We start from the raw sequence: 19,726 nt of genomic DNA on the forward strand, positions 1-19,726 counted from the left end.
CCGGGGCGGGTGTGAGTTTGCAGATGAGGAAACACGGCTGAGGGGAGAGGGGGTGGCTTTCGTGCAGCAGCTCAGGGCAGGGCGGGGGAGGGAGCCAAGCTCAAAGGCACTTTGTCACTTCGACCCTTGACCCTTGCTTCGAGTTATGTTTTGTCCACCTCTGCTTGTTTCGTGATCTTCTGGTCATTTTTTCTGTAATTCCCCTTCCTCCTGATTCTTCCGCTTGACAGCCAGATAAAAACCACTGTGAGGTACAGAAGTCAATGAACTATCCATACACCCGCGGCCCGATTATCTACCGAGGACGCAGAATGGATTCCCGACACGGATGGACTCCACCAACCAGGCTGGGGTTGCAGACACGTCAAGTGAGGATTAGGCATCTTTTGAGTCTAGGGACATGCGCTGAGCCCCCCCCCCCCACTTGGGGACCCTAGAGATCTAGTGACTATAAAATAGGGCTCAACTTGACCCCCAAGATCACAAGAAGAGTCACCCAGGATGAATCCAGTTCCAGAGTGGGGGTGGCAGGGCGGGGTTGGGGCAAAATCATTGGTCAGCAAGCAATTTCAGCCCACTGTGAAGGCAATCCCAACTCAGTGGGAAAGGGACCCTAACATTGCTGAGGGAGGTGTCCCCCAGCATCATCTGGTGGAGGCTGGGGGGAGTCAGCAGGCGGGCACACAGCTAGCACCCCCACGCAGTCTCTCCATCCCGTGGGGAGGCAGGCTCGGTTCAGCCACGCTGGACGTTATGACTTGTATGTTTCAGTGTACCTGCTGCCGAAGCGAGCACTTGACTCGTATGTTTCAGAGCAGGGACGCCACCTCCTGGTTCTCCCTTTCTCTAGGGACAGTGCGGGGGGGGGGGGGTGGGGAGTGGGGAGCTGTAAACTGGGCATGTGACAATGGGGACATCTGGAGTCATAGGGTGGCTGGCAGAGACAGACATCTTAGGATTTCAGAGTGTGGTGAATGCATCCATGCTGATGGCACCTGGTCACTCGGGGGACGTGGAAAGGGAGCCACGGGTCTGGGCCACGCGTTGCAAGGCCGTTAGCACCACGCAGTGGACAAATGCTATTTGCCTTTGCTCACATCGGTGGTAAAATCGGGCGCTGAGTAGCAACTGTCAAGTTCAGGAAGGCTTACAACAAAGTATGAAGGTGACAATTCAGGGTGCCTGGGTGGCTCAGTCCATTAAGCGGCTGACTTCGGCTCAGGTCATGATCTCGTGGTTCGTGGGTTCGAGCCCCGTGTCGGGCCCTGTGCTGACAGCTCGGAGCCTGGAGCCTGCTTCAGATTCTGTGTCTCCCTCTCTGTCTGCCCCTCCTCCGCTTGCTCTCTCTGTCTCTCTCTCAGAAACAAACGCTAAAAGAATTTTTTTTTTCATTACAGACGACAAACTCAAAAGCATCGTCTTAATAATCGTATGTTGAAGCCAAGGCAGGTAGATGTGTGGTTAATGTTAATGTGTGTATGAGGTTTAAGAGAATTGGACGCATTCTCAGAGTGAATAAAGCAGCTTTTGGATTCCAGTTGAAAAGAGGTAATTTCGTAATCAATTTAGATGAATGATTTCAAGTCGGAAAGTACTAAGGGTGTTGCAAATAAACTTCAGCCCAGAGGAAGCAGCTTCAAGTTCAGCAGGTCCCCAAACAGGATGAGTAAGCCATGGTGGGCGTGGGGATGGGCTGTGAGAGCCACATCACCAGACATTTCCCGGGCGTGTGTGTGTGTTGGGGGGGGGGGGGGGGCCGAGAACCAACCTCTACCCCCAGCAGTCAGGAGACCGAAAAGAAAAACTTCTTAAAGACGTCTTTGCAAAAAGGTGACTTTATTAAAGCATGGGGACAGGACCCTTGGGCAGAAAGAGCTGCACTGGGGTTGTGAAGGGTAACTCATTATATACCCTCCGGTTGGGAGGGGGTCAGGGATAGAGTATGTCTCTAAGGAATTTTGGAAGCCAGGTTTCCAGGACCTTGAGGGGCTAGCTGTTGCTAGGGAAACACCATTTATCACCACTTAATAAAACCTCAGTCATGAGACCCCCCTCAGATGCATATGGGAGGGCATAAGCTTGGAGCATGATTGCCAGCATATATCCTGGGGCAGTTGACATAAAGGAAGTAGACTTCTAGGACCCTCGAGATTGGAACAATGTTAAGCCAAGGTTCTCTTTTGCCCCCAGCAAAGTGTCATCATCAAGGGAGCTGAGCTCCTAGAGGGAGGTCACTCTGCTGGTTTCCAGGACTTGGCAATGGGCTGTAGGCAGTAGGGAAGTTAATTTTTTCACTTGCCTTAGTTTCCCACATGGCAAGCACTTAAACCCCTTTCCTTTGTTCTTGGGTAGCCAGGAGTGTCCGAGGAATATCACACAGATCCCACCTTGGGGGCGGGGGTGGGTGCTGCCTTGAACTCAGCCTGCCTTATGCTTCCTCATCAATAGCATCTAGCTGCTGTGGAAAACAGTATGGCGGTTCCTCAAAAATTTACATATAGGTGACCATCGGGCAAAAAAAATTACCACACGACCCCGCACTTCTGCTTGGGGGTATACACACAAAATAACAGAAAGAGAAGTCTCCAAGAGCTATTTGTATTCCCGTGTTCAGAGCAGCATTACAACATCCAAATAGCGGAATATCCAAGGATGGACGGGTGAGAAAAACACGGTCCACCCACACGGTGGGATATTATTCAGCCTTAAAAAGCAAGGAAAGCCGGACACCTGCTGCAACATGGATTGAACCTTGAGGGCATTATGCTCCGGGAATAGGCCAGTCACGAAAGAGAAAGATACTGCACGATTGCGCTCACATGCGGAACTTGGTCACATTCATAAAGACAAAAAGTAGACGGTGGGTGGGGGCCAGGGGCTATGGAGGGGGTTGTGGGGAGCGGGCGTTTGAGGGGGCAGAGTTTCGGTTCTACAGGATGAAAAGAGCTATGTGGACCGATGGGTATTTTGTGTCTGGTCTCGGCCTAACTGATAACCAATGTGTGGTCGGGACGGCCTTTTGGTTCTCATTAGGACTGCAAGGTGGCCCGCAGCAACGACCAGCAAGAAACTGAAAAAAATACGGGTTTATTACTTACCAGACCAGGAACTTGATCAGCACATTTGGGATCACGCAGCAAGTTCACGGGTAGAGAAAGCGCGTGTACAAGGGCCTGGACTTCTGCTTTTACTGGGGCTGAGGGTGGGGGCCTAGGGTTTTGATGGCTCACTCTTTTCTTTTAATGTTTATTTTGAGAGCGTGCGCGTGCATGCATGGGCGAGTGGGGAAGGAGAGCAGAGAGAGGGGGGCAGAGAGAGAGAATCCCAAGCAGGCTCCATGCTGTCAGCACAGAGCCAATGTGCGGCTCGGTCCCACGACTCTGAGATCATAACCTGAGCCGAAATCAAGAGTCGAACACTCAACCAACTGAGCCACCCAGGCGCCCCGTGGGCTCACTCTTTACTGGTGAATAGAAAGCTTGGGAGAAACAAAACAAAACAAAACAACCGACCTAAATGGTCAGTTATCGAATTCAACTAAGACTTCTTTTTTTTTTAATATATGTATTTTTAATATTTACTCACTTCTTGCAATATAGAGACAGAGTGTGAGCAGGGCAGGGGCAGAGAGAGAGGGAGACACCCGAGGGACCACCTAAGATTTCTAAGACAAAGAAGCCTCTGGTGAGGGAGACAGCTCCTTATCTAGCCGTGTTTATGCAGATAGCCCTCTTTGAAGTGGATGTTCTGGCAATCAAAGCTTAAATCAGAAATTCTATTACAAAAAACACAAACCCACAAAAAACCAAAAACAAACAAACAAAACCAATGGTGATGCGGTCCCACAGCACAGAGAAAGTGTTTAAAAAAATTTTTTTAATGTTTTTATTTATTTTTGAGACAGAGAGAGACAGAGCATGAGCAGGGGAGGGGCAGAGAGAGGGGGAGACACAGAATCCAAAGCAGGCTCCAGGCTCTGAGCTGTCAGCACAGAGCCCGACGCGGGGCCCGAACTCACGAACTGCGAGATCATGACCTGAGCTGAAGTTGGACGCTTACTGACTGAGCCACCCAGATGCCCCAGGAATTAAAATTTTTAATTAATTAATTAAAAAAAAAAGGACAGGGGCACCTGGGTGGTTCAGTGGGTTGGGAATCTGATTCTTGGTTTTGGCTCAGGTGATGATCTCATGGTTTAGGAGTTCGAGCCCTGCATCGGGTTCTGTGTTGACAGTGCAGAGCCTGCTTGGGATTCTCTCTCTCTCTCTCTCTCTCTCTCCTTCTCCCTTTGCCCCTCCCCTGTGTAGGCACGCATGTGCTCTCTCTCTCTCAAAATAAATAAACTTTAAAAAAGCAAAAAATACAGGGGTCCTGGGTGGCTCAGTTGGTTTAGCGTCCAACTTCAGTTCAGGTCACGATCTCGCGGTTGGTGAGTTCGAGCCCCGTGTCGGGCTCTGTGCTGACAGCTCGGAGCCTGGAGCCTGCTTCGGATTCTGCGCCTCCCTCTCTCTCTCTCTGCCCCTCCCCCACTTGTGCTCTGTCTCTCAAAAATAAATAAATGTAAAAAAAATTTTTTTTTTAAAGCAAGAAATAAGAATATAGTTACCGTGATGAGTCCTGAGAAATGCAGTGAATTGTCGAATCACATCGGACACCTGGAACGAATATAACACTGTATATTAACCAGACTTGACTACACGTAAAATGAAACAAAAAACAAACCAGCGAAAGGAATGAATCCTTAAAAGCCCCACCTTCGTGGAAGAGAGTAATGCACGGGCGCCTGATCCCTTTATAAGCTTGGCAAGGCATCTGCACCCAGGACGGTATTCGCTACAAGAGCCCTGCGATGAAAACCTTTCTTCTCCTTGCCTCGCAGAAAACTATGGTTCAGATGGGCGAGATGATGTGCTCAAGACGTGGGGAGGCGGGGGGCCCCCCTGCTCTGGTTTCCTGCGCTTTCCCCGGAGAAAAGGGGGGGCGGGCCCTGCAGGGGGCGCTCTCTGCGCCTCCCTCTCCACGCAGCCTGTGGCACCAGCGGGGGAAAAAGAAAGATCAGCATCATCTGGACGAGGGAGGACACTCTCCAGGTAGGAATTTCGTCCTCTGCTTTTAAGAAACAGGAGGAGGCTCCCTCCCTGCCCAGACACACCCGGCCAACGAGAAGCCGCCACACCCTTGAACTCTTCTTCTTCCCCGCTGAACTCGCATTCAGAGCAACCCTCCCCAGTGTCCTCCCGACGGGTAGGAAAAGCCGCCTTCCCTTTGTCTCTCCAGACTCGCGTGTGGTTCGCCATGGTCTGTCCCGAAGGGCGATTCCTCTGCTGTTCCCGAAGGAAGTCATTTCGCGGGTGAAAGAGCTTTTGGATTTTTAAGGCTGGCAGCCCAGAGGGAGAGAAATCCTTAAAACCCTCAAGTATTCCAGAAATGTACTTTCCGGCCCTAAACTCTCCCTGTTGGCTCGAGATAAGTCCACGAGACTTCACGAACAGCGAGGTCTTGCTGCCCGATCTCAGCGCTCAGCTGGTGGGGGAGGGGGGCGAGCCCGGCAGTCTGAGCCCCCGATGACGCACGGCGGCTGCCACTTGGCATCACGGGCTCCTGACCCAGTGCCCCGCCTCCAGGGGGTCAGGAAGGCGGCCCTGGCGTGCTTCCATCAGCGCGCCGTGGCCCAGACTCGGCCGTGTCCAGGTCTCCCGTCCGTGACCTGCGCACACTGTAGGGACGCTGCGCAGCCCTGCCTGAGTTTGCCTCCCCGATTTTCTCTGTGACTCAGTTTCCTTGCTTTGGGGAAGAGTACATACCTGACAGGGGTGCTGAGGGGGCGACGAGAGGCAAAATAGGGATGGCGCTCGGCACACAGTAGGTGCTCAGTTAATAAGAACTGATATTTTCTTTTTTTTTTTAAATTTTTTTTTCAACGTTTTTTATTTATTTTGGGGACAGAGAGAGACAGAGCATGAACGGGGGAGGGGCAGAGAGAGAGGGAGACACAGAATCGGAAACAGGCTCCAGGCTCCGAGCCATCAGCCCAGAGCCTGACGCGGGGCTCGAACTCACAGACCGCGAGATCGTGACCTGGCTGAAGTCGGACGCTTAACCGACTGCGCCACCCAGGCGCCCCAGAACTGATATTTTCTTTATGTAATGTTTATTTTTGAGAGAGAGCGACAGAGCGCAGGTGGAGGAGGGGCAGAGAGAGAGGGAGGCACAGAACCCGAAGCGGGCTCCAGGCTCTGAGCCGTCAGCCCAGAGCCCGACGCGGGGCTCGAACTCACGGACCGTGAGATCGTGACCTGAGCCGAAGTCGGACGCCACCCAGGCGCCCCTAGTCACAGACTTCAAAAGGAAAACAACCACAGACTCGCAAGACAAAAAAGCACAGTCCCGTGTCCCTTACACCCAACTTTCCCCGATGGGGACAGCTCACGTAACCGCAGTCATTGTCAAGGCCAGCAGACGGACCCTAGCACCGCGAACTAGCTGGCAGACCTCACTCAAATTTCACTCGTTCCCGCACACGCTCGTTTTAGACATAAAGATGGTCCTGCGACGTGTTACCACCGGTCCAGTTCAGGTGACCATCGCAACACTCGAGACCCTTCTGTTGCTGCTGGGGCGCTCCACAGGACCGACCCTTGAGGGTGACACCTTCTCAGGACGTCCCTAACTCCTGGCGACCGCCGATCTGCTGCCCACCTCCATAATTTGGGCCTTATGGGAGTATTTCACAAGCGGATTCGTACAGCACGTAACCCTTCAAGGCTGGCTTTCAAACAATTCACCCAGAGTGATGCCCTGGAGCTCCATCCGGGTTGCTGCCTATATAAATAGCTCTTTCCTTTCTGTGGCTGAATAATCGGTCTCTAAAGGAGGGACAGGACCTCGGAGGCCCCTCCCAACCTCCTTCCGCTGTGCCGGGATCCCCCGCGGAACCCCCACGTGTGGAGGTCTCACCTCCAGGAGCCAGTGGCCCTTCCACGTCGCTTGGCTCTTCTGCAGGGAGAGTCCAGGGCACGGCTCCCTCGCCTCTGCCCCTCTGTCTTTCTCTCTTTACTCCCTCCTTGTCCTTTTCCAAAGTGCACTCTGTGAACCTCCTTCCCCCTCTGCCTGGTGGGCGGGTCAGGCAACCCCAGGACTGCCCAGCCCTTGTGGGCAGAGGTGGGGACCCGGTCCAGCACTACCCCTGCGCAAAGTGCAGCCAAGTCACGGATCTCAGAAGGGAGAACCGGTATTTGCCGAGTAGCTGCAGGGGGTTGAGTGGGGGGAGGGGGTCCCCTCGAAAGATGTGTCCATGACCCAATCTCTGCAACCCCTAACCGTGACTTTATGTGGAAAGACCTCAGGTCTCTGCAAATCCTCTAAGTTAAAGATCTTGAGATCGTCGCAGGTTGTCAGGGCGGGCCCTAAATCCGATGGCTAGTGTCCTTACAAGAGACACAGAGGAGAGACGACAGGGAGCTGGGGGGAGGGCCCAGGCAGAGGCAGAGATTGGAGGGACGTCTGGAGCCAGAGAGGCAAGCTCTCCCCTGGAACCCCCCAGGAAAGGGCAGAGCTAAAAGGAGGAAAAGCACCCCCAGCCCTTGGGTGGCGCCCCCCCTCCCCCCCCGCCCCCAGCTCTGTCATCTGCCGGGCCCGCGAGTGTCCTCGCTGGAAGCTCACAGCCTTCCTTAGCAACCGAGGTGGCCAAACAGAGGTCCCGGGACGCTGGCGGGCGGGGCAGCCACTTGGGTCCACACGCTGACCAAGGGGGTGGGTGCCATGGCCCTTCTCTAAGGAAGGCCTTCTCCCCCTCCCTCCCTCTTGTTCTCACTGCCCTCCAGGTGCCCAGCAGGGGGCCGGGGTTGTGCTCAGCCTATGTTAAAAGAACGAATGAACCAATGAGCAGATGAGAGCTTCAGCGGTCGCCAGCAGTCCCGTGGAGTCTCCCGCGCTGACACACGCAGGCCCAGTCACCGCCTCCCTGGGTCCTGCTTATACACAACTTGGGATGAACCCCCCACAGGGCAGGCTTTGCTTCGTCTGATGACTCCGGAAGCTCCTGGAAGCTCCGGAAGCATCCCGGTCTGTGTCCCTGTCCCCAAGCACACAGTCGGTACTCAATAACGGAAGCGGACTGAGGTTTCCAGGAGTCCCTCTTAGCGGACTGAGGTTTCTAGGAGACCCTGGCCACTGGCCCAGCCTCCGCCATGCTGAGCTACCGGAAGCTTCTAGAAGATGCGCAAAGTAGGTGCCCGCTGCGGAAGCAAAGCACAGTCCCTTCCAGGCCACCCGCTCTGGCAAGACACGACACCGGCAGACACATGGCTCGTAGCACGTGGTACTCTTTATTGTGACGCTCAGTGGAAAACATCTGTAAACCAGCTAACTGTAGTGGTGACAGCCGTAACGCATGCTAAGGCACTTTTATTATATAAAAAAGGGGTGGGGCTGGGAGCTCCGTTCACTCCTTTGTGACAGCAACTGGGACCTGAATTCAGAGCTTTTTAGGCATATGTAGCTTTCGTGTATCTTCATGATTTGTTGAGTTTGTTTCCTTTAAAAAAAAAAATGCCTTCTTTGCCATAAGTAAGTCTAAATGCAGCATATACAAAACAGGAACACAGGTGAATTAATTCAGCAGCCAGTGTAGACCAGCGCAGGACAAACTATTCTCTTCTAAACGTGGTTCCAAAGGAGAGGCAGTGATAAAGACTTGGAATTGTATCATTTATTATAAGAAGGGGAAAAAAAAGAAAACTTTTTTTTTTCCTTTCAAAAACATCTGTGTGGATGGCAGAGATTCAAACCGTACTCAGTCAATGCTGCAGATAATCTACCCTCGGGCCCCAGTCCTAGAGTAGGTATGAGATCACGGGAGGGCCACTGGCCCTTTGCAATGAATGCTCTGGCTGTCAGACTTGGGACAAGTCCCTTAACCATTAAATATATTTGGTCCCCAAGAATGTTGGGAGAAGCCACTGCGGGCCTTTCCAGCTTGGCCCCTGGGCCCGGTCTGCTTGGCCCCACAGCCTCGCTGTGGCAGGGGGCAGGCTGCCCTCGGCAAAGGAGGGAGGGGGGCCGTCATTGCACTTGAGACGCCGTAGAATCAGGAAGAGGACAGTGGCGCTGCCCAGAGGGGGTGGGGAGGAACGACCCTCCTTCCCCACCCCCCCACCCCCCCGCATTCTGTGCCCTGCACAGAGGTGGCGTCCCTGGGCCTGCTCCTGCCCGATCGCCCAGGGCCCACGGGAGTGGGGGGCCGACGGGGCGGAGGGTGTGAGGTCACCGTGTGTGATTGCCAACAGCAAAGAAGGAGGGGGAGCTGGTGGCGGAGGAGGGGGAAGGTGACAACTCTGCTGGGGTGTCGAGCTATCAAAACTTCTTAGTCTGGAGAAAAATAGATTCGTAGAAAACTCTCTTGCCCGTCCCCGGTGGCCTGCCCGCCTTGCCTCACCATCTTGTGCTTTTTGGCAAGAGAGGGCCAAAGATCCTGCTGGTTGCTCTGTTCCCAGGCCAGGGGCCCAAGACTCTGACTCTTTGGTATCAGATTCTGGGGGGCGGGAGGGGAGCAAGAGGCGGCTGCAGCAGAGGAAGCCAAACGCCCTCAAAAAGGCCTGGGGGGTGGGCAGGGGGTGGGGTGCAGGCCTGAGGTCCCCTGGCCTGGTGGGATGGGGTGGGAGGTCACGATCACAGCAGTCCCAAGAAGGCGGAGGGGGTGCTGCGGGGGCTAGGAAGGGGAGGCGGAGTCGTCTGTCGGTCGGTCCGTCCGTCTCGGGCAGCAGGAGGAGAGGTTACTCGGCAGCTTTGGCCTCGGCCCCGTCGGCTTTGCCGTCCACCTCCTCGTCCGAGCAGTCACCAGCACCTTTCCGGGCCATCCGGCGGGGCACGACAAACGGCAGGTCTCCTCGCCTGGGGGCAGAGGCACAGGGTCAGCAGCGCCGGCCAGGGTGACTGAGTTCAGCTCACACATTTCAAAGCGCTTTAGAGGGACCCCAGGCCCCAACATCGCACGGGGAGAAGTAACACGGAGCCTCGGGAACACAGCCTCCCGCTTTAACCCGAGACACTGGTGAAGACAAACATCAGCAAGTTGGGACTGATCGAGAGGGAGAACGCCCAGAAGCAGAGGCACCTTCTGCAAAATGCCACCCTTCGCTCAAACTTCGAGCACACGGGTGTAACCAAGAGATACAGAGTAACTCCACACGGTACACAGATACCAACACGCTCTTCCCATCACGTGCAAGAAAATATTAAGTCCTGGCTAGAACATCTGCTCTCGTCGCCGTTTCACATTTTTTAACATTGATTTCTTTTTGAGAGAGAGAAGCAGGCTCCAGGCGAAGTCAGACGCTCAACCACGTCTTATCTTCTTTAGGCATAAAAGCAACGAGAGGGGCTCCTGGATGGCTCAGTTGATTGAGCCTCTGACTTCGGCTGAGGTTATGGTCTCACAGTTCGTGGGTTCGAGCCCTGCGTTGGGCTCTACGCAGACAGCTGGGAGCCTGGAGCCTGCTTCCGATTCTGTGTCTCTTTCCCTCTCTGCCCTTTTCTTGTTTGTGCTCTCCTTCTCTCTCTCAAAGATAAATAAACATTAAGTTTTTCTTAAAAAAATTTAAAATTTAAAAATTAAAAAAAAAAAAAAGGAGATAAGAAGTGAGACCTGGGGGAAAGACTCATCTGATACTTCTTGAACGGAAACGCTCCTCGAGAAACGCAAGGCAGCCATCCTTGTGGGCACGGGCCTTGCGACTGGGCACCGGGACTCACTCAGCAAACGTTTCCAAGGCACCTAGCACGTGCCGGGGATGTGCCCGGTCACTTCCAGCAACTTTGTAATGCAAAAAACGCAGCACGGAAACATCCTCGTCGCGTTTAGAGCAGCCACGTGAACAGATTTTTCAGATGAGATGGGAACGAATTACCCAGTTTCACGGTTTACTCAAAAGGCCGGGCAACGGCCCAGGGGGCAGAGCCGGCCCAGGGGGGCAGAGCCGGCCCAGGGCCAGCGCGGAGCACGGGGCGCCTTGCCCACGGACATCTAGTTGATGAACGGAACCAGTTTCTAGGAGCCGAATTTGGTGAAACGCGCTCTTCGGAGCGCACTGACTTTCGGGAGGAGAAGGAAGGGTGTCGAGGGGGCCGGGCTCACCTGAGCTTGTTCTTGAGGGAGCTGACCTCGCGGTTCATGGCGTCGGCCGTCTCGGTGGCGTCTTCCAGCTCGCGCTGCAGTTTCCGGCGGGAGGCGTTGGCCCGCTGGGCCTCCTCCTCCGCCTCCTCCAGCTGCCGCTTGAGCTGCTTCAGGCGGGTGGATGCCTTGTCAGCCTGCAGAGACGTGTGGCCGGCGGCCCCGGTTAGGGGCTCTGATGCGGGAGGCCGGGGGACCCCTCGCCAGCCACGACCCGGGCGGCCCCGCGCGCAAACACACCTGGTCCTTGAACTGCTCGGCGTTCCTCCGCTCGTCATCCACCTGCAGCAACACGTCCTTGAGCTTCTTCTCGGCCCGACGCACCTGCTTGCAGGCCGCCTGGCGCTCCCTGCGAGGCACAGACGCGGCGGCTCAGGGACCCTCCCTTCGAGGGTCCAGCCACACGCCACCAGCTGGACAACCTGTTCTGGGGCCTCGTGGGCATTTCCTCCCCAGGGAGGCCCTGAGGCCGAGGCGGGCCACCTCCACCGAACACCCCAGGTCCCCTAAGGGAGGTGCCGTGACCAGCCCCCTTTCACAGATGAGGAAACAGGCTCAGGGAGGGAGGTGACATAGTCCAAAGAGCAGATGTGGAGCCAGTAAAGGGGAATTGAGATGTGGGGCCCACTGTGACCCCCCCCCCAGTACCTCCAAAGAAGCCTCAGTGTCGCTGAGCCCACAGGAACCCCCCCTGCGTCTGAGTCAGCCCCCAGACAGCTGTCAAAACCCCCGCCGTGGAGGTGGCCCTCGGGCTCCGACCCCGGCCCCGTGAGGCCCCCGTGGGTCGCTGCAGGAGCCGAGCAGGGGCACCTACTTGGTCTCGTTGTCCAGCTGCTCCTCCAGCTGTGCGATCTTGGCCTCGAGGGCGGCGATGGAAGCCTTGTATTTGGACTTGACAGTGCCCTCCATCTCCTGCAACTTGACCTTGAGCTCCTTGTTCTGGCGCTCCAGCTGCTGCCGCGCATTCTCGTTTTTCTGGGCGTGGCTGCGCTCGAGGTTCAGGTCGGTGTTGATCTGGTCGATCTGCGGGAAGGAGGGCCGGTGACCTGAGGAAGGCTGGGGACCCTGGCTGGGGCACACGTGAGGCCGCTGGGTCCCGAGGGGCCCCTGATAACACCAGGCCCTGGGGCCGGCAAGCTCTGGGTCTTCCCAGGAAAGGGAGCTCCTCCAGAGCCAGGGTCCAGGACGTGCTCCCCTAAGCACCGCGAGCGCTCGGCTTCCGCCAGCCGCCGTCTGGGAGGAGCGGAGCCTTGTCTGGAAGGAATGCCCGCGCAGCCCCGGCCCCCGCCCACCTGCAGGTTCGCCTTCTTCAGCCGGTCGTTCACCAGCTCCGTGTTGCCCTGCTCCTCCTCCAGCTCCTCCTCCAGCTGGGCGATGCGGGCCTCCAGGCGCCGCTTCTCCTCCAAGGCCAGGGCTCTGGGCGAGGGCAGGGAGGAGTGAGAAGGGGCCTGTCCCAGAGGCGGGACACCCCCAGCCCCCAGCCGAACACGCCATGCCACGGCTCACCCTTTGCCGCTGCTGTTGGCAATCTCGTCGGCCAGCTCGTCCCGCTCCTGCTGGGCCTGGCGCTTCGCACGCTCGGCAGCTGCCAGTTCCTGCCACGGGGACCCAGACGGTGACCCCCCGGGGCGGCCCAGAGCCCCGAGAGCCCCCCCCTCCCTTTCCTGGTACTCTGCAAGCGCCACGCTCCCGGAATCCTGGCCCTTCCTCTCGACTCCCCCCCCAGGCCTGCCTCCTCCACGAAGCCCTTCCTCATGAGCCCCTCTAACTCACAGGGCTGATTCCTTCCTCTCAGACCATAGCTTAGGCACCACATGTTTGCAAAGCCCCTACGTGTAAGTGTTAGGAACCAAGCCATATGCTGGGGATGGAAATAAAAAACCATCCTGCCCTAACGGATATGCTGGTTCCTCTGTGTTCTGGGGAGACCGGAAGTCGGGGGGATAAGGCAGGGATTTAATTAGGGTGACAGCAGAGGGGCTCTGAAAGCCTCAACAGAGACCCACACGTGACCTCAGAGGGAGGGATCAGCCCAGGCCCAGGCAGAAGAGCACAGCCCTCAGGTGAGACTGGACACCGGGCCCGGGTAGGGGCACCGGGCAGCCAGACGGCTCACGGTACAGGAGACTGCCTAGGGCCGCCGGAAGGCTTTCACAATATGCCCCTCGCGTGTGACCGACAAGGCTGGGGGGTGGGGGGCATGCCACGCACCAGCGCTGGAGAAGGACCCTCCTTCCAGGTGCCAACTCCCAGCAGGAGGCGACGATTACCACCAAGCCTCATCTCATGCAAGGGAGCTGGCCCCAAATGGTGACAATTTAATTCACACACACGTTTTACTCACACGAGGGAGCCTCGCTGCTTAACGAAACCCCTTGGGGATTTCCTTCATAAAGCAAAAACCACCCCCACCCCATTGCCGGAGTTGGGCTAGTTCCTGGCCAGCAGCGCCCAGGGGGAGGGGGGGGTGCCCAGGCTGGCTGGGCGGAGGCCCTCCGCTGCCCCCTGCTGGCCAGAGGGCAGCGACCCCCGAGTGCCCCCCGAGGGCCATCCTCGCTGCCTGCCCACCTCCTGCAGCTGGATCATCTCGGCCTCCATACTCTTTAGCTTCTTCTCGTTCTCCTTGGCCTGTGCCAGGATCTCCTCGCGGGAGGTGCGCGTGTCTTCCAGCTCCCGTACGTAGTCCTTCATCTGGGCCTGTGGTGGGCAAGGGAGGCTTGGCACCCACCGCCACAGCTGCCAGCCCCCCCACCCCGCGCACGGACACCCTACCCACAGGCACCGGAGGCTGGTTCTCGGCCTGACGCCGTATTTAACCAACTCAACAGCGATAAGGACAAATGTCTCTTTACCCTGTGTCCTTTTTACACTTTTGTGACCACTAAGGTTACAGGGCATGGTTTTGGCAGTGTCAGTCACTGGTTACACATTAGTTCGAGCTGCTGTCTGGGTTTCGCCTTCCACGACTTCCTGTTGACACGAGTCGGGCGCTCTGGAGCTGTCCCTGCGTGCCACCCACCGCTCTAGGTCAACGCCCACCTGCCAGGTCAGCCCCCACCAGAGGTAGAAACCCATTTCCTCTGTTCTTCTCCTGTGATTTAAACTCTAAAGATCTTGGTCAAGTAGGGTTTTGTTTTGTCTTTTTTCTGTTTTCTTTTCCCCTTTCTGCAGATAAATCCCAAATTGGGATTCTCCAGGCCAGATGGTACCAGGTGGAACCACCACCAGCAATGAGAGCATCTGGGCCCAATGACCTCGCCCACCGACACCGAATTTGGTCTTCCTGTTGCTGGTTTTCTGGGTGTGATGTGGCTTCTCAAGGACGTTTTTTACGATTTATTATCTTTAACACTTATATTTTTAAATTTTTTTTTTTAACGTTTGTTTACTTTTGAGAGAGACAGAGACAAAGCTTGAGCGGGGGAGGGGCAGAGAGAGAAGGAGACACAGAATCCGAAGCAGGCTCCAGGCTCCGAGCTGTCAGCACAGAGACCGATGCGGGGCTCGAACCCACAAACCGCGAGATCGTGACCTGAGCTGAAGTCGGACGCCCAACCGACGGAGCCACCCAGGCGCCCCTCTTTAACACTTATCTTGACCAACACTGAGTTACATACAGAAGTGCTCAATCACTATATCATATACCCGAAACTAACATAACTCTGTACGTTAACCACATTGAATTTATTGTAAGAATAAAATTAAGGGGTGCCCAGCTGGCTCAGTCAGTTAAGCGTCCGACTTTGGCTCAGGTCATGATCTCCCAGTTTGTGAGTTTGAGCCCCACATCGCTCTGTGCTGACAGCTCAGAGCCTGGGAGCATGCTTCAGATTCTGTGTCTCCCTCTCTCTCTCTCTCTCTCTCTCTCAAAAATAAACATTAAAAATGTTTTTGAATAAAATTAAAATTAAAAACATGTTGGGGCTCCTGGGTGGCGCAGTCGGTTAAGCGTCCGACTTCAGCCAGGTCACGATCTCGCGGTCCGGGAGTTCGAGCCCCACGTCAGGCTCTGGGCTGACGGCTCAGAGCCTGGGAGCATGCTTCAGATTCTGTGTCTCCCTCTCTCTCTCTCTCTCTCAAAAATAAACATTAAAAAACTTTTTGAATAAAATTAAAATTAAAAACATGTAAGTGAGTAAAACTTGTGACCTTTAATCACTGGTGAGAACTCTCCAAGTATGTGTTCTGTGCTCTGTGCTGCATGTAGGGTTCCGTGCTCAGGTCGGAACCTCCCATCGCCGTCCCCCAAGGCTGGGTTGGGTGGTTACGTGGGCCAGATCTGGTTTACTCTGGAAATCCGCCACCAGGTGACTACTTTCCTAACGTCATTGAGTTTCCAGGTTTACGTGGGTTTCTTTGTTTAACGGGCGCAAAGCCTACGATCTTAATGCAAGTTTGCTTCTGTTTTGCTTCCACTTGACCCCCGGGTCTGAGTCCCCACCCGTGAGATGGGGCTAAGGGCACGCGGGCCCTTCCTCAGAGAGGGGAAGGCGGTGCCCCTCGGCACTCAGCAGCGCCCCACTAGTGTCCCAGACCCCTGCGAGGCCAGAGGCGCGGGGGCAGCCGCGCCCAGCGTGGCCCGGCCTGACCTCACCTGCAGCTTCCGCAGCTGCTTGACGGCCTCGTCCCGGTTCTTGTTGGCTGAGTCGACGTGGGCCTCCAGGTCTTTCAGGTCCATCTCCAGCTTCTTCCGAGCGGCCACCGCCATCGAGCGCTGCTTCTTCTCGTCCTCCAGCTCTGCCTCCACCTCCCGCACCTGGGGGACGGGAGGGCGGTTCGGGCGGCTGCACCAGCCCCCAAGCCCTGCTCCACTCCGTGCCCGGGGGGGGCTGCTTGGGGCCAAGGACGATTACTGACCGAGAGGGTCCCTGACCCCGGTGACAGAGGGCTGCGGCGCCAGGACGTGGGAGGGGTGGACAAGGAGCCCAAGACAGCCCGGGGAGAGGAAGGAGGAAGGAAGCCGACCGGAAACTGGGGGGGCGAGGGGGGCGCCCCTGCCCACCCCTGCCCGGGGGCAAGGGCAGTGGGAGGGCCGTCCGCACCTGTCTGACCAGCTGCTTCTTCTTCTCCTCGCTCTGCTCGTCGCGGCCCTGCAGGTCCCGCTCGAACTGGGCCTTCATGGCCTGCAGGTTGACCTCGAGCCGCAGCTTGGCGTCCTCGGTGGCCTGCAGCTCGTCCTCCAGCTCCTCCAGCTGGGTCTTCATCTCCTCCACCTGGGTCTCCAGGGCCCGCTTGGACTTCTCCAGCTCGTGGACCTGCCCCCCGCCCCGAGGGGACCGCATCAGAAGCGGAGGGATAAGGCCTCTGGCCTCGGTGTCCGCTCAGCCCCTCCCCCCCCCCCCCCCCCCACAGGCCGGCCGCCAGCTCGGTGCTCACGCTCTTGCCGACGTCGTCCTTGGAACTCATGAGGTCCTCCATCTCTGTGCGGAACTGCTTGTTGAGCCGCTCCAGCTCTGCCTTCTGCTCCACGGCCTCCTCCAGGGCCCGGGCCAGCGACAGCGCCTTGGTCTCCTTCTCCCGGGCCTCCGCCTCCGCCCGGTCGCGCTCCTCCGCGTACTTGGCAGAGATGGTCTTCTCCTCGGCCAGCAGCTGGGGGAGAGGTGGTCACCGTGAGCGTGTGGACCTCAGGCGGGCAAAGCACGCGCACCCGAACGTGCGGGGGGGGGGGGGGGGGGGGATGAGGGCCCCAGGCGCTGGTCCGAGGGGAGGGGACCGCGACGAGCAGGCACAGGCCACCGCTTCTGAGCGTGGCGCGTGCCGTGCGGGGTGTCCTCGGAACCAGGGCCGGGCAGAGATCACCTCTGCCGGTGCGCTCTGAAGTCTGCTTGCAGCATTGACCATTTACTAATCGTGGTCCTGCAGGTCCCATGGTGCCCCTTTCGCGGGAACCCACGGGACACCTTCCCCTCTCAGAACCAGGAAAGGCTCTGCTCTCCTTAACAACCGGTCGGTGCTTCCCCTAAAAAGGATGTCGGTCTGGCCGCTGAGAGGCCCAGATCCGACCTGTGCCCCTCATGAAGGATGCCCGGGCAAGTTCAAGTTTCCGGTGTCCACCCTCCACGTGGGCCCACCCACGGCCAGACCTTATTTCCCCACCTTCCTGTTCCCTCTGCCCCAACACCTCTTTGTCCCCGACCCGCTCCTTAAAGGGCCAGACGGTGAATGCGTGAGACGCTGCAGGACTCTGTGAAACCACGAAAGCAGCCGGAGACACCGGCACGTGAGGGAACGTGGCAAGGTCTAGCGCATTTTTGCCCACGGCAACAAGTGCAGGGCCGTACCCGGCCGGTTGGGCCGACGCCGGACTTACTGTTTTTCTATCCTATCCCACCGTCTGTGTCTCTGTAAGCTGCCTCAGAGTATTCGGAAGGAGACAGAGATAAGACACATGAATAAAAACCCTAAACAACAGGGGCACCCGGCTGGCTCAGTCGGTAAGACACGTGACTCTTGATCTTGGGATCATGAGTTCGAGCCCCACGTCGGGGGCAGAGTTTACTTAAAAAGAAAAAACATCCCCACTCGTTGTAAAAGGGGCTCATCATAGGCCATTTGAAAGATGTAAGGAACCGGAAAGGGGAAGAGACGCCCTCCCCGAGGGGGACCACTGAGCCCCTCGCACGCGAGGCCATGCCGTGCGGCACGTACCTGGTCGAACTTCTTCTGCTTCTTCTCCAGGTTGGAGGCGGTCTGGCGCTGGTGATCCAGGTCCACGAGCAGGTCATCCAGCTCCTGCTGTAGCCGCGTCTTCGTCTTCTCCAGCTTGTCGTAGGCGGCCGCCTTCTCCTCGTAGCGCTGGCTCAGCCCCTCTAGGTCCTTCTGGAGCTTCCTCTTGGCTTCCTCCGCTATCTCCAGGCACCCCACGCCGTCCTCCATTTTCTTCTTCACGTCCGTCATCTGGACGGGAGCACAGACTTAGGGAGGTAGCCACCCCGTGCCCGGGACGGCGGCTTGCCTGCTACCTCATGGACGGAGGCCCAGGCACGGGGACGCCCCTCTTCCACCGGGGCGAGAGAAACGGGGTTTCCGCAGAGGGCCTCTGCCTAGAGTGGGCAGGCCAGGGGGAGGCCTCCCAGTCGTGACGAACACCAAGCCTTATTTTACAGAGACGGACCAGAGGGGAGGCTCCTCCATCGGCCTCTCCCCACGGACACAGTCTGCGGGAGGCAGGAGTGCCACAGACACCCGTCCCACAGCCCCTCCCTGCTCCGGGAGACACAGCTGCCGCCCCGTACGTGACAGCTACTCCCACCCAGACTGTCACACGGGCTCCGGGCCCACCCCGAGGAGGTGGGGCGGGTCTCCTGGCCCAGCACACTGAAGTCCCAAGACGGGATGTAGAACGGGGCTCTTGACCTAGTCTCGGTTGCGGGCGCTTTGATGGTCTAGAAAAAAACTATGGCGTCCTTCTTAGAACGATGCTTTAATACGCATAAGACGTATAGGATCACCAAGTAAACCGATACGGAAAAATGCGGTTACCGGGTGCTTTTTTAAGCCATGATACAGTAACCCAAGTGCTGCCCTAGTAGCACGTCTAATACCAGCTCCTGAAGTGGCGGGGAGCACGAGGACACCCCCAAAGCCCTGCCTCAGCTCTGACGCGGTGACCGGCAGTTTCTATCGAACCCCAGCACCGCTGCGGTCATGGCTTACTGCCTGTATTCCTAACGGAAGAAAACGCTAAACGTCAGCCAGATTGGTGGCCAGACAGATGTGACGTCGCCTCTAGCCAAGTTCACGGATCCCTGAATTCTGCCTGGGTCCCCCTGGCTAGGAGCTCGGGCTGGGGAGGGTGCCCGGCTCGGGACGGGCCTGAGGGTCCAAATGTGCAGGCGGGTGCCCCGCCGGAAACCACCCCTTCCCCCACCCCCCCAAGCCTGCAGAATCCAGCCAGTTTCCCTGGGTCATGTGTGCGGCCCGGGGCACGGAGGGGGAGCCGGCACTGAACCTGGGCGTGGAGGGTGGCGATCTGCTTCTCCAGGTTCCGCTTGGCCTCCTCCTCCTCTTCCAGCTGCTCCTTGAAGGAGTTCTTCTCATCTTCCATCTGCTTCAGCTTGGTGCTCAGGCCCAGCTTCTGCCGGTTCTCCTCCTGCAGCAGCTCCTACGCCGAGGACGAGCGGGGGGCAGGGGCTCAGGAGGCGCCGAGTCAGAGCCTCCCGGGCCCCACACCCTCGACAGGATGGAGGAGCCGGTCCCTCTGATTCGGGGGACAGCTGGGGGCGCCAGGAGGACCCAGAGACCCCGTGGATACAGGGGAGGGCGGCTCATCAGATGAACCGGGGCAGCCGACGCCGCAGGGGCTCAGCGTCCTCCCAGGAAAGGTCCGGGGCAGGGACCGGCCGCCATCCTTACCTGTGTGTCCTGCAGCTGTGACTCCAGAGCAGAGAAGTCCTTGGTGAGTTTGCTGGACTTGCTGTCAGACTGGGTGAGGAGACCGGTCACGTTGTCCAGCTCAACCTGCACGGGGATGGAAGAGACAAGGGAAGGGACTGTGACTGCTCTGGCCCCACCTCGGCTCTCAGGCCAAGGTGGACCTGAGCTGCTGTCGAAGGC

At 57.4% G+C, this 19,726-nt stretch overlaps 1 protein-coding gene across 1 annotated transcript in view; it reads right to left on the reverse strand.

Annotated features, from left to right (window-relative positions):
• Positions 1-8,308: 8,308 nt before the first annotated feature.
• The window catches only part of MYH9 (myosin heavy chain 9), a 93,094-nt gene continuing 81,676 nt past the window's right edge, over positions 8,309-19,726 (reverse strand). The window contains exons 29-41 of the mRNA XM_030320522.2: positions 19,526-19,630; positions 19,122-19,274; positions 17,819-18,067; positions 16,547-16,759; positions 16,213-16,425; positions 15,765-15,926; positions 13,739-13,867; positions 12,677-12,765; positions 12,463-12,586; positions 11,985-12,193; positions 11,411-11,519; positions 11,135-11,307; positions 8,309-9,891 (exon numbers count right to left, since the gene is read on the reverse strand). Of these exons, the coding sequence (XP_030176382.1) occupies positions 9,774-9,891; positions 11,135-11,307; positions 11,411-11,519; positions 11,985-12,193; positions 12,463-12,586; positions 12,677-12,765; positions 13,739-13,867; positions 15,765-15,926; positions 16,213-16,425; positions 16,547-16,759; positions 17,819-18,067; positions 19,122-19,274; positions 19,526-19,630 (2,046 nt within the window). The 3' untranslated portion in view covers positions 8,309-9,773. The remainder of the gene's footprint in view (positions 9,892-11,134; positions 11,308-11,410; positions 11,520-11,984; positions 12,194-12,462; positions 12,587-12,676; positions 12,766-13,738; positions 13,868-15,764; positions 15,927-16,212; positions 16,426-16,546; positions 16,760-17,818; positions 18,068-19,121; positions 19,275-19,525; positions 19,631-19,726) is intronic.

The sequence above is a fragment of the Lynx canadensis genome, chromosome B4 (assembly GCF_007474595.2).
Source record: "Lynx canadensis isolate LIC74 chromosome B4, mLynCan4.pri.v2, whole genome shotgun sequence".
Lineage (NCBI taxonomy): Eukaryota > Metazoa > Chordata > Mammalia > Carnivora > Felidae > Lynx > Lynx canadensis.